Raw genomic sequence first — 20,637 nt, forward strand, 5'->3', positions numbered from 1 at the left:
TGGGGTCACACAGAAGGGAAAAGCAAAGGGGTGAATCCTGCAGGTCAAATTAAAGCAACAACCCAGAGCTGGGATATTCCAAGGCATACGTGAGAGCAATGTTTAAATGATCCAGAGTTCATAGGTTGAATTCATTCCTAGCGCAAGCAGGAGCGACATCTCACAAACCCCATAGAAGATATGCTGGCTTACTCTTGGGTGAATTTGACCCAGTTTCCTCCAGTCCAAGGTTACAAAGGGCCATAACATAAGTGTTGTTGACATATGTCATCCATGAGAGCATAAAATACTCCCTCATCAGACAGGCCACTGGTCCAGGCAGTCCTGTATCCTATCCCAAACAGTGACCCAAACAGAAAGGCTAGCAAACCTAGCATAATGGATCTGGTCAAATTCACAGTGCTATGCATGGGGGTAAAATGTCTTTTCCATTCCCTGCAGGCAGTCAACTGATATCTTGAATCATGAAGTTTGATTACTCTGGAATACTGTTTACTCACATTTAAGTTGTGCAGTTATACGGCTTATTGACGGTGATAAACCTACGTGGCTGTTTGCAGGAAGAATACTTTCACTGCTTTCTGTTCAGAATAGTGTGTGTGCATATGAGTATTTGTGTGTATGTGTTCTGTGTGTTTGCGCTCAGGTGAATATTTGTGGGTTTGGGTTTGTGTGTTGTGGGGGTGGTTTGTGGGGGTTTGATTTTCTTCTGACAATTTGTTTTCATTAGACTCCAAACAGTTATTAATTGACTATGCGGTCATGTGACTACCATGTGGCAGAGGAGAAACTAACCTATATGCTGTTGTGATGTGACAGTGGGATTCTGTCACATCTGACCAGCATGACTTCTAGCAAAGTGAAGCTCAGGACAGCTCCGGCCACCTCATCCAAGGGAATTCTTCCCATTAGCTAACCTGGGAGAGCTGCAGACTAGGCACCATCTAGGTTTTCTTTCTAGTCTGGCGTATTGTACTGGATGTATGTTGCAGGATCCCATTCAGTGGCTTTCATGATCCTAGCAAGCCATGTAAACTCTGGTACTTCCTAGGGTCCCAAACTATTTGTGTCACTCTTAGGGGGAGCACAAACAACGTGCTCAGTGGCTGCCCAAAACAAGACAAATTTCAATTCGCTGGAAAGGAGCCTTCCTGGAGTCAGTGGAGATGATGCTGTCAGCTCAAACATGTGTGGGGCGTGTGCTGGTAAGTGGATTGGTTGGCAGGGTTTCATCCCCTGCTAGGGATGATAAGGTCAGTTGAACAAGTTTTCTGAGACTTTTGTAACAAAGTGAAAGCCCATTGGTGGTGCTCCAGCGAACCACACACAACAATTCACCCTTTTCCTCTAACCAGACATGATTGGGCTGGGCGCGGAATCTGAAAAGTCTCCCTAAGCAGAAGGAACGCAAAATGAAATGGTAGATATTCACAACCCTGGGGTTACTCCAGGTCAGGATGGAGGCAGATTGCTGGGTCAGGTTGCATAGTCACTCTATCCTGTGGATAATCAAAGGGACTCAGACCTCATGGCCCCTGTACTGGCAGTCTCAGTTAAGGGGGCAAGCACCCAACGGGTCAACTATGACAGCAATTTATTTTTTTATTTAATGTCACTCCACTAGACTGAAAGTACCTTTTCCTTCCATCAAAGACCTTCCAAAGGGTAATGATCTCTGTTCACTAATGCAGATGATGATGACTGCAGAAGAAATGCCTGTAAATGAAGTGGTCTAAAAGTTATTCCGAATTAATACACAGAGAAACTTGCATCTACCCAATTTTTTAATATACACAGATCCTTAGATGTACCTGGGACTTTATTGCAGAGTGCTGTGTAAATGTGCATACTGCTTTACATAATCATAAAAGAAAACACATCTCCCTCCCAGGATGCTTACAATCTAAGTCAAATAAACATTATGAACTAGACAAAATCAGGCAAAAACCTGGACCATATAGTACTGGGAAGAAGATCCATCAACAGTCACCCTTCATTTCCCCAAATTCTGGGTCAAATTACTGCCACTTGTCATCAGAACTTATTGCCTTACTTATCTGACCTTACTCTGTGTATTAGATAAATTGGCATAATACATTAGACTTTACTGCAGCTATGTCGATTAACAACATCTGAGAATCTGTTGTAACTGATCTAAATTAAAACCCATTTCCCACCTTTGTCACAGAGCTCAGGTAACTGATTATTTGTTTCCTGACTTTCTCCACAAAGTCACAGATAAATTCCACAGGGGATGCTTTAGACGTGTTTTTGGAATCTATGTCAGTTTCAGACAAGCAAGTAACATGACATCTCCTGCTTGATGCCTATGTTTTTAGGTGATACTGGTGTTCCTACTGAGTATTGGATCCCTCATCATTTACTTTATCAACTGTGCCTTGTAAGTAGAATCTAGGCATTTATCCACAATGTTTATTGCTTCCTTATACATGGGAACAAGCTGTAAAAGCCCAAAATGATATATGTTCTTAAAGGGTGGTCTTGTGTCTACAAACACAGGCAAAAGGAGCCTAATAGAGTTGCATACCCAGCTCCTGCTGAATTTCAATGGGAATTGGATGCCTAACTCCCTTAGGCTTATTTGGAAATGATAGCCTTATTTTAGGGAGGAAGTGGCCTTATAGTTAAAATCCAAAAATGGGACCCAGGAGTCCTGGGTTCAATTGGCAAGTCTGCCAAAGACTCCCTTTGTGGCCTTTGCTGAGTCACTTAGGGCCAGATTTTCAAATCAGTTCCCACCTAAGTAGGGTGACCAGATGTCCCGATTTTATAGGGACAGTCCCAATTTTTTCCCCCTATATAGGCACCTATTACCACCCCCCACCCCCCATCCCCTGTCCTGATTTTTTACACTTGCTGTCTGGTCACCCTACACCTAAGTAAAGTGGCCAGATTCTCCAAAGTACAGTGCTCAGCATCCTGGAGCTCCCACCTGGGCTTCTGGAAATCACTTCTGATCATCTGACCTCATTTCTGGGGATGGAGCATTTTTTACCTCTGACCCTGAAACTCTCTCTGCCTTAGTTCCCTTGCTGAAAAACAGGGATAGTGATATTTCCCTGCCTCACAGGGTTGTTGTAAGAATAAATGTATTAACAGCTGTGAACTGCTCAGATGCTAAGGTGAGGAGAGGGCATATAAATAACTAGATAGATAATAGAGTCTCTTATAGCAAACTCCAAATCAAGTTGGCTCCAATTAAGAGTTAAATGATCTTTTTTTTCCAACTGCTGGTGCAGCAAAGTCAAATAATATCAAGCTGACAAAATCCAGCTGCTTCTCACATCATCCACAGCAATAAAGAAGATAGCTGATTATTCTACTGATGATGCATCGGGCAGAATAGAATCCATCTAGTTTCTGCACAGCTGCATTTGATTGGAATTGCTAATAAGAGTGAATCCCATTTGTGTCCATAAAAATCAACAGATCTGATGTTGAGAAAGAAGGGACTATGTTTACATGCAGTTGCTGTTCTCAGGACAAGACAGTGTAGAAATGTAATTGTATTCTTTGTGACATGCTCTGGTCTAAAAAGTCAGGTAGTGATAATATCCTCTTTGAGTTATCCCATTGAAACTCACCAATGAGAAGGTTATTGTTCTAAAGAAGACTCACACAACAGAGCTCTTGGTGTTCCTGGGCAAAAGGGAAAGAAAATGGGCTATACTTTAAAATTAAATGTTTGTAATTATATTGTAGTTTCACTGTAGTTACAATAACTAATTACCACTTCTTCATGTCACCAGAAGTTAACTACATTACAGAATTACATTTTATCATCTCTTTGATTTCATACTTAATATGTGGATTTTTAGCTTTCAGGAACATTCATTATATTGTATTTATACTATAATCACCCACTTAGTCATACAGTTAAACTTCCAGTTTTGCAAATTTAGTAATAATTAGAGGTGCAAGAAAGCATAACTAAAATGTAATTACACTGTAATTGCAGTATAAATATACTCACCGAATTATATAATGTAACCAGAAAAGGAAAACATCCCATGAACATTCTTCTGCTCAAATTTCCTTAAACTGAATTCTTTTTTCTTTTCCCCTCATGGACCTAATTTTTTTCCAAACAATCTTAGGGCCAGATCTCCATGTGCTCAACACCCACAATTGAGGCCAGATTTTCAAAGGAGCTCAGGACCCAATGTGTTGAACTCTTTTGAAAATCTGGCCTCTTATTTTGGTGCCCAAATGGGAGTTGAGGTCTTTTTGAAAATCTGACCTTTGTAAACAATTTGACAGAAATAAAATAACTAGACTGAGTAGGAATCCTACTGTGGCCTCAGCAATCTTCACCCAAATACATATATCTTACAGGAAGTGCTCAGGGGTAAAAAATATATTAGTATGTAAAGCCTTGTGATCAATTTAATATGCCACAGCAGTGTTTCTTTTCTCAACACTTTATTTAGACGGCTGCACAACACTGGGAAAATAAAATGGAATGTTAAAACAAAATAAATAAAATATAAAAGCTTTGGAACAAACTGAAGTGAGTTCAAACAGCAAGGGTAAACCTCAGAAGCAGAATTATACATCAAGTGCAATCCAATATTGTGTTTAATCCCAAGACATCAGAAACCTGCCAAACAGTTAGGAGTAGCTACAGAGGGAAAAGAGTTTCTTTTCAAGAAACAAACAAGTACTTACTCTTATTTATATCCTATTCTCTCCATGAGAAAGTATACTAAGTTTTTAACTGGTTGACCTATAAGGCCAGGTTAGCTGGCCAGATCTCTCCAGCTAAGAATGCCCCCAACATGGAAGAGTCTTCAGCTGGCACACAGCCAGCTCCTAAGGCAGCCCTCACAGCCAACTCTGGCATAGGCGGCATGCCAGAGATAGCAGGTGTGAGAATCTAGTGCTCTCTCAGGATGAAATCCTGGCCCCACTGAAGTCAATGGCAGCTTTCCCATTGACTTCAGTGGGGCTATGATTTCACGCTTGGGGCATGTCTATAGTGCAGGTGAAGGTGTGATTGCATCATGCATAGGCATACCCCTGGCTAGCTTTAAGCTAGTTAGAGTGGGTAACAACTGGCAGTTCAGGCTTCAGCCCAGGCTAGCTGCCTAAATTCAAGTCTGCCGAGGAGCCAGGGTATGTACTTGGTTTGCTAGCCCACGCTGAAGCCTGTGCTTCCATGTCTTCACAACTCCTGTTATCTGCACTAGCTAGATTAAAGCTAGCACAGGTATGCCTACCCATGACACAATCACACCTTTGCTTGCAGTGTAGACATACCCTACAAATAAGTGTCTAATAAAATGCTATGAAAATGAAGATGTCCAATAAATTTGCCTGATTCAAAAAAACAATTTAATCTAGCTCACTAATGTTAATGCAAACCTGATATTATTTTATACATCCCAACTCACTGAGAAAGCAGAGATTTAAATTGCTTGGTGTGTTCTTAACCTATGGTTTGGGAAAATTCCACAACCAAAATGAAAGCCAGATCAATGGCCATTGCAGGTTTCTGTATTGTCTATAATGGATGTTGGATCAGGACCTAAATGTGTAAATGGGACAATGACATCATGCAGGTACACACGCATTTAAACTTTGTTGTGTTAGACTCTGCTAGTGCCTCTCTTACATGGTGGCACTACAGATGAGTATGGATTAGATTAGGGGACTCAAATTTTGGGTCCCATTCCCAGCTCTGCCCCTGATTTCATGTGTGAATTTGGGCAAATCACTTAATCCCCGTGTCTCATTTTGGTTCTGATCCAAAGCCCACTGAGTTGAATGGAAAGACTTATTGACTTTAATATGCGTTGGATCAGGCTGTGAATCATCAAAAATATGGAGGAATAATCCCTAATTCACAGGCATCTTGCAAGAGTTTAATAAATTAGTTAGTCAAGCATTTGGAGATTCTTGTGTGAAAAGAGCAATGTCAATGCAAATGATGATGACTTTTCCTCCCTTAGCCCAGTAGAGCACTACTTCACAGACCACACGCTTTCTATAGATATGAGCTTCAATGCATTCTTCCTCTTCTATTTTGGATTACGGGTAAGGGCACTTTACAATCAAGCTGAGTTAAAATAATAAGTACTTGGAAATAATTTAACAGCATAAAGGAACATGAAAGGACTATTTCTCCTCTCACCACAATATGAAGCAGAAATTAACTCAACTGAAATCAATGGGATTACACCAATATGGAACTGGCATGAGATCAGAATCATGACTCAAATTCCAATATGTAAGCGAGACTGGACATTTCTGATAGCAAGAGGGAATATGTCCTAATACCAGTCCAGGGGCAACATTACAAAGGGCTAGGTTTTGATATCCTTCATCACATAGTATGACATAGTATATGACATTACTCCATACTAACCAAAATAGTGAAGTAAGGCATTATTTGCCATGAACAAGGTTATCAGAATCTCTCCCCAGCGTTAACAACTACGGTGGGATGATGGTCTGATTGTTATGTTACTGTACTGGGTATCAGGATCTGGGTTCAATTCCTAACTTTGCCGCAGACTCCCGCAGTGAGCTTAGGCAAGACATTTCACTGCTCTGTAAGATGAGGATAAAAATACTTCCCTACCTCCACGGGTGTTGCAAACTAAGTGTCATTAGAGTTTGTGAGGCTCAGGTTCCATGTGATGGGGCGGGGCCATATCAGTACTGAGATAGATGTATCCCCTTTGTGAACCATGTTGCTGCTAATTAGGAACATAGGATTTGCCATACTGGTTCCAACCATTGGTGGCAGTGAGCAAAACCTGATGTTTCAGAAAAAAGTGAATCATTTCTTAATGCGGCAGACTGACTGTTCATTAAAGAAACTTCCTTCCTGTCCTGACAGCAATGTCTGTGCTCTGAAGCATGAGATCTGATTGCCTTAGCTTAGCTTTTGTAGCCAAGGTACAAATCCTCGAATCGGGCCCCGCGCCTAAGAGGGCTCCGCGCCCAGCCAGAGCGCGGCAAGTCCCGCGGCCCCGCTCCCGCAGCCGGAGCCCGGCAAGTCCCACAGCCCCGCTTACCCCGGCCGGAGCGCGTCAATCCCAGCGGCCACGGTCCCCCGGCCGAAGCGCGGCAAGCCCCGCGGCCCCTATACCCTGGCCGGAGCGCCGCAATCCGAAGTGCCGCCGAAGACTCGGAGCGCCGCCCGGTGAGTACAAGCCCCAGGAGTCGGGCCTCACACTTGCTAAAGCCGGCCCTGGGTACGAATGTTACCAAGGCTCATAAGAATTTTCTGTCTTTCTGTTTTTTAATCTGTTTTTTCCCTCAACCTGATAAATTCTTAAACCCTTCTGCAGCTCCCACTGTGAACAATGTGATCCTCGCCCCTAATCCTCAAACCATCTAGTCAATTAGCTAGATTTCACCTCCATTCTCCCTTGCAAGGAGTGGATCATAGTCTGCATTTGTTAAAATACCATTGGCTGCACTGATGTGAAATGCTATTAGTTTTTGGCATTAGAAGTCTGGCAAAGTTTTTAGAAAATACGATTTTCCTTATGACAGATTTGGGTAGTGACGGCTGTGGGTTTTGCCAAACATTGGATTTTCTAGTTCAGTGTCATCGGCACTTAGATTCCATGAGAAAAAAAAAGATGGATAACTAGATGTCAGTGGAGATAGGGAGTTCATCACTATGACTGTGAGATGATGGACCAAATCCTCCTGTTTAAATTCCATTCTCCACTGAAGTCAGTGCAGTTCAGCTATACTAGGGATTAAGTTGCTGCCAGATGCCCAACCTTAAAACACTGGGAAACGTTCATTGGGTGCCCACAGGGTGGAGAGAGAGAGAGAGCGGAGCTAGCTGCATTCTGCAAAAGAAGTCTAATTTCTGCTCTGATGTGCTTCAGTCTCATACCCTCCTCATACCTTTGACTTTGCCTGTTTTTTGTAGTTCATGGCAGCAAACAACAAGCTGAGATTCTGGCTCGAGCTCAACTCCATCGTGGACTTCTTCACCATCCCTCCAGTTTGTGTTGCCTTCTATTTAAAGAGGAACTGGCTTGGTAAGTAGGACTTGGAGATCTAGTTCCCCATTATTGTTATTTCACGTCTTGTTCCCAGGATTATTTTACTTCGCAGAGGTGAAGGCGTCTTCTTATCTTGACTTTCCTGCACTATGGAAACGGCTGTTGTGTGAGTGGGGGCAGAATAAGGCCATAAGGGCAAAAGCAGCCCCTACCGTCTCCATGAAGAGAACTGGCAGAAGTCCTATGCACCACTTAAGTTCTGCTTCAGCCATGCTTATCTGTCTGTCTAGCTTTTAAAACCATGCCCATCCAGCATCTGAGCCTCTGGATGAGGTGTTCCTCCCACAAGGCATTCAAATGGGAGAGTACAGTGCTTCCACTATGGACTGACTTCCGTGCCCATTCTGTGGTGAAATCCTCAAGGCCTGGGCCTCATTTATGCCTCACAAAGGGCCTCACAATACATACTGGGTCAGTCCAATGGTCCAACTAGCCCATTAACCTGTTGTCTGACGGTGGCCAATCCCAGGTGCTTCAGAGGGAATGAACAGAACAGAGTAATTTATTGAGTCCCCCTGCCGTCCAGTCCTGCCTTCATAGGGTTGCCAATCCTCCAGGATTGTCCTGGAGTCTCAAAGAATTAAAGATAAATTTGTTAGTCTCTAAGGTGCACAAGTACTCCTGTTCTTTTTGCAGATACAGACTAACACAGCTGCTACTCTGAAATCTTTAATTAAAGATTATGTCATGTGATGAAACCTCCAGTAATATGTCCTACCACCTACTTTTGGGATTGAAGGTTTAGAGACACCTGGAGCATAGGGTTGCATCCCTACCCATCTTGACTAATAGCCATGGATGGACCTATCCTCCATGAACATATCTAATTCTTTTTTTAACCCAGATAAACTTTTGGCCTTCACAACATTCCCTGGCAATGAGTTCCACAGGTTGACTGCATTGTGTGAATAAATACTTCATTTTATTTGTTTTAAATCTGCTGCCTATTAATTTCATTAGGTGACCCCTAGTTTTTATGTTGGGTAAAGGGGTAAATAACACTTCCATATTCACTTTGTTTCACACCATTCATGATTTTATAGGTCCTCTATCATATCCCCCCTCAGCTGTTTCTTTTCCAAGCTGAACAGTCCCAGTCTTTTTAACCTCTTCTCAGATGGAAGCTGTTCCATCCCCTTAATCATTTTTGTTGCCCTTCTCTGTACCTTTTCCAATTCTAGTATATCTTTTTTGAGATGGGACGACCAGAACTGCACGCAGTATTCAAGATGTGGATGTACTATGGATTTATAGATATGGGAACTTCAGTCCTTATATTTTTGTATAATACAAGCCCTATCTTGAGGGCTTAAGTTGAACTCAAGAGGCACGTGGTCCTGGAGCCAAGTTTGATATGACATTGGCTACAGATAAAAACAGAAGTGTGCATGTGTGCTCACACACACACGCACACACACACACACACACACACACGGTCCTGTTGCTAGACATTGTTTTTCTCTGTCCTTTTCCTTTGCTGTTTTCCTGCAGGTTTGCGGTTTTTGCGAGCACTCAGATTGTTAGAACTTCCCAAAATATTGCAGTTTCTCAAGATCACCAGGACGAGGTAAGTCAAAGTCTGGTCAAGTGATGTCTGCCATGTATCATTATCTCCTGGCTCCTGTATTTTGGCTGGCTTAGGAAATGGAGGAAGTGGGTGTAATACACTGCTGGACAATTCTGATCCAGGATTCCATGTGGATCTGTGTATTGCATCTGGCCCATGACCCTGAATCTGAACTGTGCAAACTATTCCATATCCAACTCTGTGGCTCTGGCTGATCTATTAAGAAGGAAGAAGGAAAATCAAAAATATTATGCCCAGTCGGAGGTCTCTTGCAAGAGGCAGATGGAGTCATGCAGGCAGTTGAAACTGTAACATAACTTATGCAATGTCTTTAATGAGCTTTTCCCCCTCCTATCCTCAGTAATTCAATCAAGCTGTCCAAACTGTTAGCTGCAGTTCTCAGCACCTGGCTCACAGCTGCAGGATTTATTCACTTGGTATGTACAGTTAGTTCCACATCCTTCCTGGATAACCATAAAACAGTGCTAAGGGATTTTCTCTTTGTACATTTTGCTGGGGGAATGTAGACGTTGACTAGGGAGAGATGGGACAGGAGTAGATATTGGTCTGAAAGACCACTGTAAGGGTCTGTCTATATTACAGAGGTTGGACCAGCATAGCTACAAAGCCCTATCTATGCCAGCATAACCCCATAGGGTAGACAGCCTACATCAGTGGAAGGGTAGGGGCACCGCCTCCCCAAATGATGGTAGCAACGTTAATGGAATATAGGACAAACAGGGAAGCAGTTTCTTCTTAGCTGCCCAGTGGCAAGCTGTGCCTTGGCAGGGGACAAGGGTGAGGTGGATTCAGAAATTAGTCACCCAAAGGAGTAGGGTACTTTAGACATCAGCTCAAATCCCTAATGCAGACGTTTTGTACCTGAGCAAAGCAGAATTTACACCAACACAATTTGCTTGGATGTGTTACCAGATTAATCTGCACTGGGGAAAGCCCCATTTTGCACTGCTGTCGCATGTCTGCATCAGGGGGTTACATGGATAGCTATGTGGATTAGCTACAACAGGGCACATTTCATTTATGTTCTTTCTGGCAAAGAGGTTCCCCAAACCTAGCTCACGGGGCAGATGAAAGTGAGGGACGTAAGCCCTATTATATATTTATATATTGGAACGGGGCAGCTGGCAACTCATCCAACTGGGATATCAATGGCAAAGGATTATTATGACTCTTACTAGGAAATAAGCAGCAGATCCTATAGCAACAAAAGTGCTTGTTTCATTCATGGGAAAATAGAGAGAGAGACAGCAGCAAGATTTGCCACTCAACCAAACCTTTCCAAGAGGCATTGACTCTTTCAGAATGGGCTGAAATGTATCCATGACACACTCATTAATTAGAGATGGACCTGAACCAAAATCTTGGATTAAAACCCTTTCCTACCCTTTTATAATTCTGGCAGGTGGAGAATAGTGGAGATCCTTGGGTCCACCATCAAAATTCCCAGTCCCTGAGCTATTTTGACTGTTTATACTTGACAATGGTGACCATGTCCACAGTTGGCTTTGGCGATGTTGTGACTAAAACGTCCTTGGGTCGTATTTTCATGATTTTCTTCATCATCGCTGGTCTGGTAAGAAACCATTATCTCCTTTCCACAAGTGGCCAGTTCTCTGGAGTTTAATGCAATGACAAGATGTTTAGTTGATTTGAATGCCAACATGCCAACACCAAAGCTCAGGGTTCAACATTTCTACTGTGATAGACGTTGGCATGACTAGCAGTAGAGCAGGGAACTGCATTCACTTGCCTTTCTCACCATACAAGAAGCAGGGGACATTCAATGAAATCCAAAGGTGTCAAATATAAACTGGCTAAAAATAAATATTTTTTTCTGAACAATGAACAATTAGTCGGTGGAACTTACTGCCACAAGGTATCATATATATCCATCCCTTTTTGAATCCTCCTAAGCTCATGGCCTTTATCTATTAACAAGGATACCCAGGATTTTAATAGCAAAAATATTGCAAGTGTTTAATATATTAACCCTCATGCTTCAGGGCACAAGCTTTGACTAATCAGAGTTAGGAAAATATCTTATCTATTTATATGTCACTCATCACTGTTGTATCTGATCACCTCATAATCATTAATGAACTGAATCCTACAACAGCCCTATGAGGTAGGGGACTATTATCCCCATTTTAAAGATGAAGAATTGAGGCATAATGGTAGATTAAGTGATTTGCTCAAGGTCACATAGGGAGGTTATGGGTGAGGTGGGACTAGAACACAGGTCATCTGACCCCTAGTTATATACCTTATCCTCTAGATCATCTGTCCACCACTAGAGTAGGCATCTGGAGGGTGTGTGTCTGTGTGGAGAAGTTGCCCCCTCTCATAATTGCCTACTGCAGGGATTCTTGTACTTCTCTTTGAAGCAGCTTGTATTGGCCAGTGTCAGAGCTAGGATACTGAGCTAGATTGACCCCTGAAATGAGCAAGAAAATTCCTGTATCGCACATGTACCCAATGGGCATTCCCCCAGTCTTTATGATGACTGTAGGACTATCAAGCCTTATTGTGAGCTTCTATAATGACTCACAATTTAGGGTCTGAAATTTAACATGGGTGGGTGAGATGGGGTGTTCACTCCACACCACGCCTGAAGGGGTTAACGTGGCTCAGAAGAGGACTAATTAACTTAGTAGGCTGCACATAGGGGGAGACTTAGGCTTCCCTGACAAGCACTAATTGAAGATGGACAGCAGTCGATGAGGGCTTGTATAAAACCAGGGGGCTTGTATAAAACCAGTCACTGTCTGGGCCTAGTGACAAGAGAAGGCGGAAACCCAGGGGGAGGAAAATCCCTGGGATTCTGACCCCTGACAGAAAGGTTTACCCAGAGGGGTGGTGGAGAAGAAAGCTGCAGAAGGAGGGCCTGGGTGTCCTAGCCACTGGAGAAGTGCAACAGTCTTGAATCGGAAGACTGCCTGGAATGGCAGCTGGTCTGGTGAGACTTTGTTACCCCAGAAAGGGAAAACTATACAGTGATCTGGCCAGAGGGCCAAGCCATGAAGTGGAAGCACTGCAGCTTCTAGAGAGCAAGAGGGGCCATGGCATGAGCGACCAAAGGAAATGGGTGTCAGAATGGACAGAACTAATCCCCAGACACAGCCGCAAGGGGATGCAACGAGAAGTACCCTTGGACAATGGGAAAAGCAGAGATGTCTCTAAGCAGGATTATATTTCTTGACACTCTAGGTCTTGTTTGCAAATTTTATCCCTGAAATTGTGGATATCGTTGGTGGCAATCAACAATACCAAGATTCGTATGAGATAGTGAAAGGGAGAAAGTAAGTGTGATTGTTTATATTGTCTTTGATCTGATCTGTAACCTAACTAGTAAGCTTCTCTTTGTTTTGCAGAGGAAATAAGGAATGATATGAATCTTCACAAAATAACTTGAGCCAAAGCCTGAAACTTTCTATCTTTCCACCCATCCATCTTGGCCCTCATCACCAAAGTATCTGAGTGCACATCTAGTCAACAACAGCTCTCTTCAGGATGAGTTTTTTTTCTAAGGATATGTCTATACATACAGCGCTGCAGCGTGCAGTTGTACCAATACAGCTGCACTGCTGCAGTGTGTGTGTGGTGAAGATGCACGATGATGAAGGGAGAGAGCTCTCCTGTTGGCATAAAAAACCCACCTCCGCAAGCAGAAGAAGCTACGTCGGCGGGAGAAGCTCTCCTGACACCATAGCACTGTGCCCACAAGTGCTTATGTCAGTGTAACTTGTGTCACTTGGGGGTGGTTTATTCACACCCCTGAGTGCCATAAGTTATGCCAATATAGGCTGTAGTGTAGAAATAGCTTAAGAAGAGAGGAAGTATAAATTACAGATAGACGAGTCCTATCATTTCAATTAGCCCATCCCTTTCAAACAAAGCAGGATTGTTCCTGTATATTCTTCAGTGCTTAGGCCATTCTATTTTTCAGTAAAACCGGTTGACATTTTTCAAATTTCAGCGAAAAATGTCATTGAAATTTTAAAATATCAACCAAAACGGGGGGGGGGAGGGGGGAGATTGTCAGTAGGTCAACATTTTTCAGAGTTTGAGGTTTTTTTTATTTTTAATTAAAAAATAAAAAGGAAATATGTCCGTTAATTTGCCTTGACCTGTTTGTCAACCAACTCTGTTTTTCACTGACTCAAGTGATGGAGCTCCCAGCATTTCCTTGGGGGAGTATCCCACTGTCTTAAAGAAATCACTTGTAACATTTTCTCCCTGATATTCATTTTAAATTATTTTTGGCTTAATTTTACCTCATTACTCCTAGTTATACATTCATAGACTGAGAGATTTTAATGCTAAAAGGGACTAGTGTGATCATCTACTCCAACCTCCGGCGTGACATAGAATGTTACCCAGTAATCTTGTATCAAGCCCATAACCTGTGGTTGAACTAGATCATCTCTTTCCGAAAGACATCTCTTCTTGATTTAAAGGTTTGAATTGACAAGAGTCCACTATATCCTTTGATAAATTGTTGCAATGATTAATTACCCTTAATTAATACTCACTGTTTGACACAAGCCAGTTAAAAATGTTAAAAATGTGCATCTTATTTCCAGTTCAGAATTGTCAAGCTTCAACTTCCAGTTATTTGGATTTTGTTATGCCTTCGTCTACTTGACTAAAAAATCCTTTACTACCTGATATCTTGTCCCTGTGTAGGCACCTATAGACTCTGATTAAGTCACCTCTTAAACTTCTCTTCAGTATCCCCCAAACCCTTCCTAAATGAGTCCTTTTTCTCTTTGGTGTCAACACCATTTGAATACTTGTAAAGGGTTATATATCCCCCTTGTTTACAAAATAACTCTTCTAACCTACAGGATCATGATATAAAGAATCACAATCACAACTACAGATACAAACAAAAAGGCTTCCACACAACTTGAGTTCCAACTTTGTTGCCATATTTACCCAGGACCACACTCTGTTTGGAACTCTGTATAGAACACAGAGACATCTTGTGGCTAATTAATTGTTACATACAATGCCATGCTTATAATAAGCACTCTACAGGTTTCAAACGTAACAGAGAGTTCTCTGAATCTCTTTCTGTAGGTACATTGTTGTCTGCGGTAATATCACTCTAGAGAGCGTGACAGCTTTCTTAAGAAACTTCCTGGCCCAGGACACGGGAGATATTTGCACTGAGATTGTCTTTCTGGGAGAGTAAGTATTCCCACTAAACATTTCAAAGTAACTTCCTAAGCACATTAGTTTGGGGGAGCTAGAGGATACTTTTCTTGCCTGGTGGCTTTGGGCAAGGGAAGTCACATTGTGTAACTAATTAATGGGAAATAAGAGCAGAGAGTCATGTGAGACCTTCCCACCTTGGGAAGCTTTACGATAAAATCTTCTCTGTGCTAAATGTTTAATGAGAATAAAAATGTTCTCCTTTTTGAGTGTATCTTGCATTTTGGACTCACTCTATATGACACTCTATGACCCACCCAAGGATCTCTTGGAGCTATCTGTCAGAGGGCACAGGGGTAAATAAGGGTTACAGGGTCTGGTATCTACTTATTGTCAGAGAATATCATTGAATTTCTCTAGTGAAAGTCTATGTCACACTGCTCATCATAATCACAGAGACATGTTTGTATGGAAAATGTTAGGAGTTATGTATATACAATAAAATATTATATACAATATATATTATATAATATTATACATTAAATTTTATATTATATATATATATATATATATATATATATTATTGTATATACATAACTAGGTCTGTTAAGACAGGTCACCAAAAGGTGATACATATACTTCTGTCTGTCAGGGGGAGGAGACATTTATCTCTCTCTGGCTGGCCATGTGCAAATTAAGTATTGCATGGTTCACAATGGACTCCCATTTACAGTCTGAGCAAAATGAGTGGGAGTGGGGAGGTGATTTTGACTCTGGAGCACTGATGGGACTGGAGCTGGAGTAATGCGTGCAGTTCTGGCACCCACATTAATCTAGTGGAGAAAAGCACAATAAGAACCAGTAGTTGGAATTTAAAGCCAGACACATTCAAATTAGAAATGAGGCATAATTTTTTTATGGTGAGGGTGATTAACCACTGGAACAAACTATTAAGGGAAGTGGTGGATTTTTCATCCCTTGTTTTCAAATCAAGACTGGATGCTTTTCTTGGCCTTAGCCAAACATAAATTATTGGGTTGAATACAGGGGTAATGGGATGAAATTCTCTGGCTTGTGTTATACAGGATGATCTAGATGATCTCAACTTCCCTTCTGGTCTTAAGAGCTTCCTGGCTCTTTGAGCTCTGGTCAAGTGAAAAATTCTCTATTATTCTGCGAGGGAAGGTTGGGTCCCGTCTCTTGTATTTCGAGTAATAGTAAATGAGAGTGTGGAAATGAGTTAGGAAAATAACTGAGTTTAAGGGAAGGACGTGACCTGAAGTGCATAGGGAGGAGAGAAACAGACCTCTGGTTCCACCTGGATGCAGATTACAGGATCAGGGCTTTAGCAAGTCTTGCTTTCTGCTTCTCATGCAGTACCACCATGCTGCAGAGTGCGGCTGCACTCATTTTAGTGGAATAGGACTTCTTTAAATTCCATAACACTTAGGCTGTATAAAACCTAAATTATATGCCTTTGCTGATCTGCCAGTGTCCCAAAAAGGCACATAAACACAGGACATTTTTGGGGGGAAGGTCAAGAACACTGTTATTAGGGGCTGATCAGCCTTTTTCTTCTGTTCTGAATTTTTTATCATGTAGAACTCTTCCTAGTCTAGAGCTGGAAACTGTATTCAAATGCTATTCTGCTTATACCACTTTCTTCCATGGCTCTGCACTGAACTATGGAGATCTGAAGAGAGTTGCGGTAAGACTCCTTTTTCCATCCACCATTTTCTTTCCAGGAGTCACCATTTTGAAAATCCAGGCTCCAGCTGAGCTCCATCCAGCCAAATGGTTAGATTCTGCTACTACTAGCATTGATTAGAACCTTATTCAAGCACTCCCATGTATTTCAATGAAACAGTTTGCAGAGTAAGGTGCAACTCAGTGTGAAGAAGGAAACAAGAATCTAATCCTAAATGTTTGAGTTTAATGGATTAAGACTTAGAATGATAGAAAATGAAAATAAATGACAAAACTGAATTGGGACCAATAGGCCTTAAAATAAGCATATAAAATGGTTCTAAGAAATGTAGCATTTATTGGAAAGTAGAGATTCTTGACAATAAGTCAGCTAAACACAGGGGATTATTGTACTTCATGTGGAATCAAACCCTGCGTCTGCTTTTCTCTCCTGAGAAACAGATGGGATCTGCAGATGCTTGTCTGATCCTAGCAGACACTTGCTCTTCGGACCCTTATGTTGAAGACACTTCCAATATCATGAGGTAGGGTGAGATCCTCCAGCATTCTCTTTCTGTATCTGAGTGATGTTAGCACCTGCAAACACAATGAGTGGACACAGGCAGGAGCAGAATGTGTTTGCTGAGAAACCTGTGACAGGGTAAGCAGAACCCTTTTGTGTAAGAGGACCAAGGAGGTAGACAGTTCTCTAACCTCCCAAACCCCACAGTGGACGACGTTTTTGCTCTCTCACCCTCATGAATACTGTTGCAGCTCTCAAGGGGACAGGTACCTTTATCCTGAGGAAACAGTCTCAGGTGGCCTCCCTTGGGCAGTGATTGCATTAGCTCTCACACAATAAGCGTGATTAGGCTTAGTCAGTACTTGTATGTGAGAGTCCTAGAGTGCATGTAGATGCTGTATTATCTGGTGCTGGTGATTCAGTAGGTGTGTTGCTCCTCTTCAGAATCATTACAGAAGTACTGTTCCGGCCCAAATTCCAAGCTAGATGATTATTTACATTTTGTGTTTGTACAGTACCTAGCACAGTGGGGTCCTGGTCCAGGACTAGGGCTCCTCGGTGCTACTGCAATACAAATACATCATAGAATACTTGCTGCCCCCTGGAATCCCCCCTGCAGCTCTCAATGGATACAGATCTGATCGGGGTGCTGGAACTATGGGTGCTGGGGGTGTGGCAGCACCCTCTGGCTTCAAGCGGTTCTCATCATATACAGGGTTTGCAGTTTTGTTCAATGGCTCTCAGCACCCTCCCTGGGTATGATTGTTCCAGTGCCACTGGGTATGGTTCTCCACTTCTTGTCTGATAACATTGTCAGGCACCGCTGCATTTCAATGGGGAGTGAAGTGCCTCCCCCGCTATAGTTGAAATATCAATTTGTTGCATTTGTAAAACATCATTTGTGGGAGAGGTACAATGGGAAAGTACTATATGAATTATTGTTCTCCCTAAGCCCACCTTCTCTTCCAGCACCAGACAGTGGGCGGAGAGGAAGCCTGGGGTTGGAATTATTCCTTTGCAGAATTCTAGATCTTTGTTTTCAGATAACAATTTTGCACACACAAAAATCAGAAACTGACTGTAGTTTCGCTGGAGGGTCCCCCGCAGTTGTCCCCACCCCAGTTCTGATTCATCCGCAGCAATGCGATCCAGCTCTGGATTTCATCATGTCCAACTGCTTCCACTCCTGTGGTCGCTGCGACATCCCATCTCCCTGGCAGGTCTCCACTCCCCTCTCGCTATGCTGTGAAGTAACCACTGTGGTGAGGCTTTGAGACCTGAGGGCATTTCACCCAGACAAGGCACATTAACCAACAGGTATATTTTTCACGCAGGGCTCTGTCTGTCAAGAATCACTATCCAAAGACGAGAGTCATTATACAGATAATCCAGTCTCATAAAAAGGTAGCCCAGTAGTTTTGTCAGTTTAATCTTATTCCTTTAGTGCTGCTCATCATGGGTGAAAGACTGGCCCCACTGAAATCAGTGACTAAGTTCCTATAGACTTCTATAAGACCAGGATTTCACCCCATAGATTTTCCTCCTTCCATTACTACCATATCAAGTGTGTATGTTAATGTTACTAAATGATAATAACTGAATCTTCTTCTCTCATGCACATTGTGTGCCATCAAAGGGGCATTGGTAGACTTTTTGTTTTAAACCCTAAACATATATTTTTAACTCTGCATTGTGTGCTGTCCCCATCAGAAGTGTTGCTCAGCTGGCAGAAATTTATTTTTGCTCTCCAGCAAAGCTTCAAGTATTAGTCATAGCAAGATATGGGGGATCAAACTAGAAGGACAGTTAGTCTGATCCACTTATGGCAAGGTGAATTAAGTGAAATTAGTGATTTTTTTTTTTTGGTGCCTCAGTGTTTTGGTGGCCAATGTGAGATCTCTTAAAGCTGCCTGATTTTCAGAAAGTGTTTAGCTCCTTTAAGGTTTTTCAGGTAGGGCACCTAAACCAAGTGGCATCCCAAATCTCTACCCCTTTTAAAAACTTTGGCCTAGAGCTGTTCACAATCTTCATTACTGGTTTTGTAAACATTTTTAGAATATTGTTATTTTGAAAATTTCAATAACTATTTTTTTCAAAATAAAAAAATGGAGACAGAAAAGGCAGTTTTTATTTTATAGGAACATCATGTACCTGCCTGTCTTGACCCTCACTTGTTTTCACTATCTTATGCTGAGACAGGTATACCTGGCAAACATCCCCTACTGGGACTGGAGGAGAGGAGACAGCATCATCTGTTTGGCTGAACTAAAACTAGGCTTCATAGCACAGAGTTGCTTGGTCCCAGGCTTGTCCACACTCCTAAGACGCCTGTTCATTAGGCAAAAGAGTACCAAGGTAAGCCCTTCACTTGTCCAAATAATGTGAATGACCACTGCAGGATCTTATCTGACAAGTGTGTGTCCCTCATTTTAGTGGAAGCTGTGCCTGGGTATTTTCAGGCTCATCTTGATCAAACTGGACTTAATCTGGCAGGGGAGACTAGATAATCTAATAGGCTATTTTTATGTAACACTTGAATGTAGTACCACAGGTCTGCAATAATGCTTTACAGCATGGTTAAAGGTCTGGATCCTGATTCTCCTCTCAAGCCAGGGTAGCTTTGCTGACTTCACTGGAATTACCCCTGATTTGAACTGACTGATGACGTAAATGAGGTGACAGTCAGTCCTGGGGTAACTTTTCCATCCTGTGTAGTTAATACCCTGCTTCTCACGGTGCAGGATCTCTCTGTGCGCATTAATTTTCTGTCTTTGTTTTATTCTTACAGAGTTAGGCTATGTCTACGCCAGGGGTACTACAGCAGCACAGATTCAGCCCTGTAGCTATTCCACTGTGTCTACACTGTGGGTTAGGATCAGCATAGCTACGGTGCTTAGGAGTGTGAACTTTTCATACCCCTGAGCACCATAGCTGTGTGTTTTAAGTGTGTTTTAAGTGTTGACCAAAGCTTAGGGCTTGTCTACACAGCCCTGCAGTTCAGACAACAGGGGAATGAAAAGCAATGTGCACCAAAGTGCTCTAGTATAACTCCCCCAATTGCACACTTTGGGTGTGAACTAAAAGGTAAACAGGACTACATTAATGCAAAGTAGGAACCTTTTAGTTCGTGCCCGCAGCATCCACATGGGGGAGATACGGCATAGCACTTTGGTGCACACTGCAATTCATACCCCTGAAGGCTGAGCTGCCGGACAGTGTAGACATAACCTTAGATTCAGCCTTTACAGAGGGACAGAACAAGGCCACTGAACCACTTACACCTTCCAAATAGAATTTAATTGGGGCTTAAGTGTGCACAGGACTTAGGTACTGTCTAGGGTTACCATACATCCGTTTTTTCCCGGACATGTCCGGCTTTTCGGCAATCAAACCCCCATCCGGGGGGAATTGCCAAAAAGCGGAACATGTCCGGGAAAAATACCGGCCGGGCACCTCCTCTCCCATGGCTGCTCTGCTCCTCCCCTGACTCAGACTTCGGCTCTGTTTAAGAGCCAAGCTGCCCGAGCCAGCGCTACGGGCTTCGGGCAGCCCCCGTGCCTCCGGACCCTGCGCCACTGGAGCAGAGCAGCTGGAGCCCGGGAGGGGAAGTGCCCGGCTGGCGGCTGGGG

At 42.6% G+C, this 20,637-nt stretch overlaps 1 protein-coding gene across 1 annotated transcript in view; it reads left to right on the forward strand.

Moving 5' to 3' along the window:
• Positions 1-1,166: 1,166 nt before the first annotated feature.
• Positions 1,167-20,637, forward strand: part of KCNU1 (potassium calcium-activated channel subfamily U member 1) — a 79,510-nt gene continuing 60,039 nt past the window's right edge. The window contains exons 1-13 of the mRNA XM_034759414.1: positions 1,167-1,205; positions 2,340-2,401; positions 5,973-6,057; positions 7,919-8,030; positions 9,546-9,621; positions 9,983-10,058; positions 11,045-11,215; positions 12,850-12,941; positions 14,725-14,835; positions 16,402-16,507; positions 16,948-17,030; positions 18,343-18,412; positions 19,208-19,363. Of these exons, the coding sequence (XP_034615305.1) occupies positions 1,167-1,205; positions 2,340-2,401; positions 5,973-6,057; positions 7,919-8,030; positions 9,546-9,621; positions 9,983-10,058; positions 11,045-11,215; positions 12,850-12,941; positions 14,725-14,835; positions 16,402-16,507; positions 16,948-17,030; positions 18,343-18,412; positions 19,208-19,363 (1,239 nt within the window). The remainder of the gene's footprint in view (positions 1,206-2,339; positions 2,402-5,972; positions 6,058-7,918; positions 8,031-9,545; positions 9,622-9,982; positions 10,059-11,044; positions 11,216-12,849; positions 12,942-14,724; positions 14,836-16,401; positions 16,508-16,947; positions 17,031-18,342; positions 18,413-19,207; positions 19,364-20,637) is intronic.

The sequence above is a fragment of the Trachemys scripta genome, chromosome 2 (assembly GCF_013100865.1).
Source record: "Trachemys scripta elegans isolate TJP31775 chromosome 2, CAS_Tse_1.0, whole genome shotgun sequence".
NCBI lineage: Eukaryota > Metazoa > Chordata > Testudines > Emydidae > Trachemys > Trachemys scripta.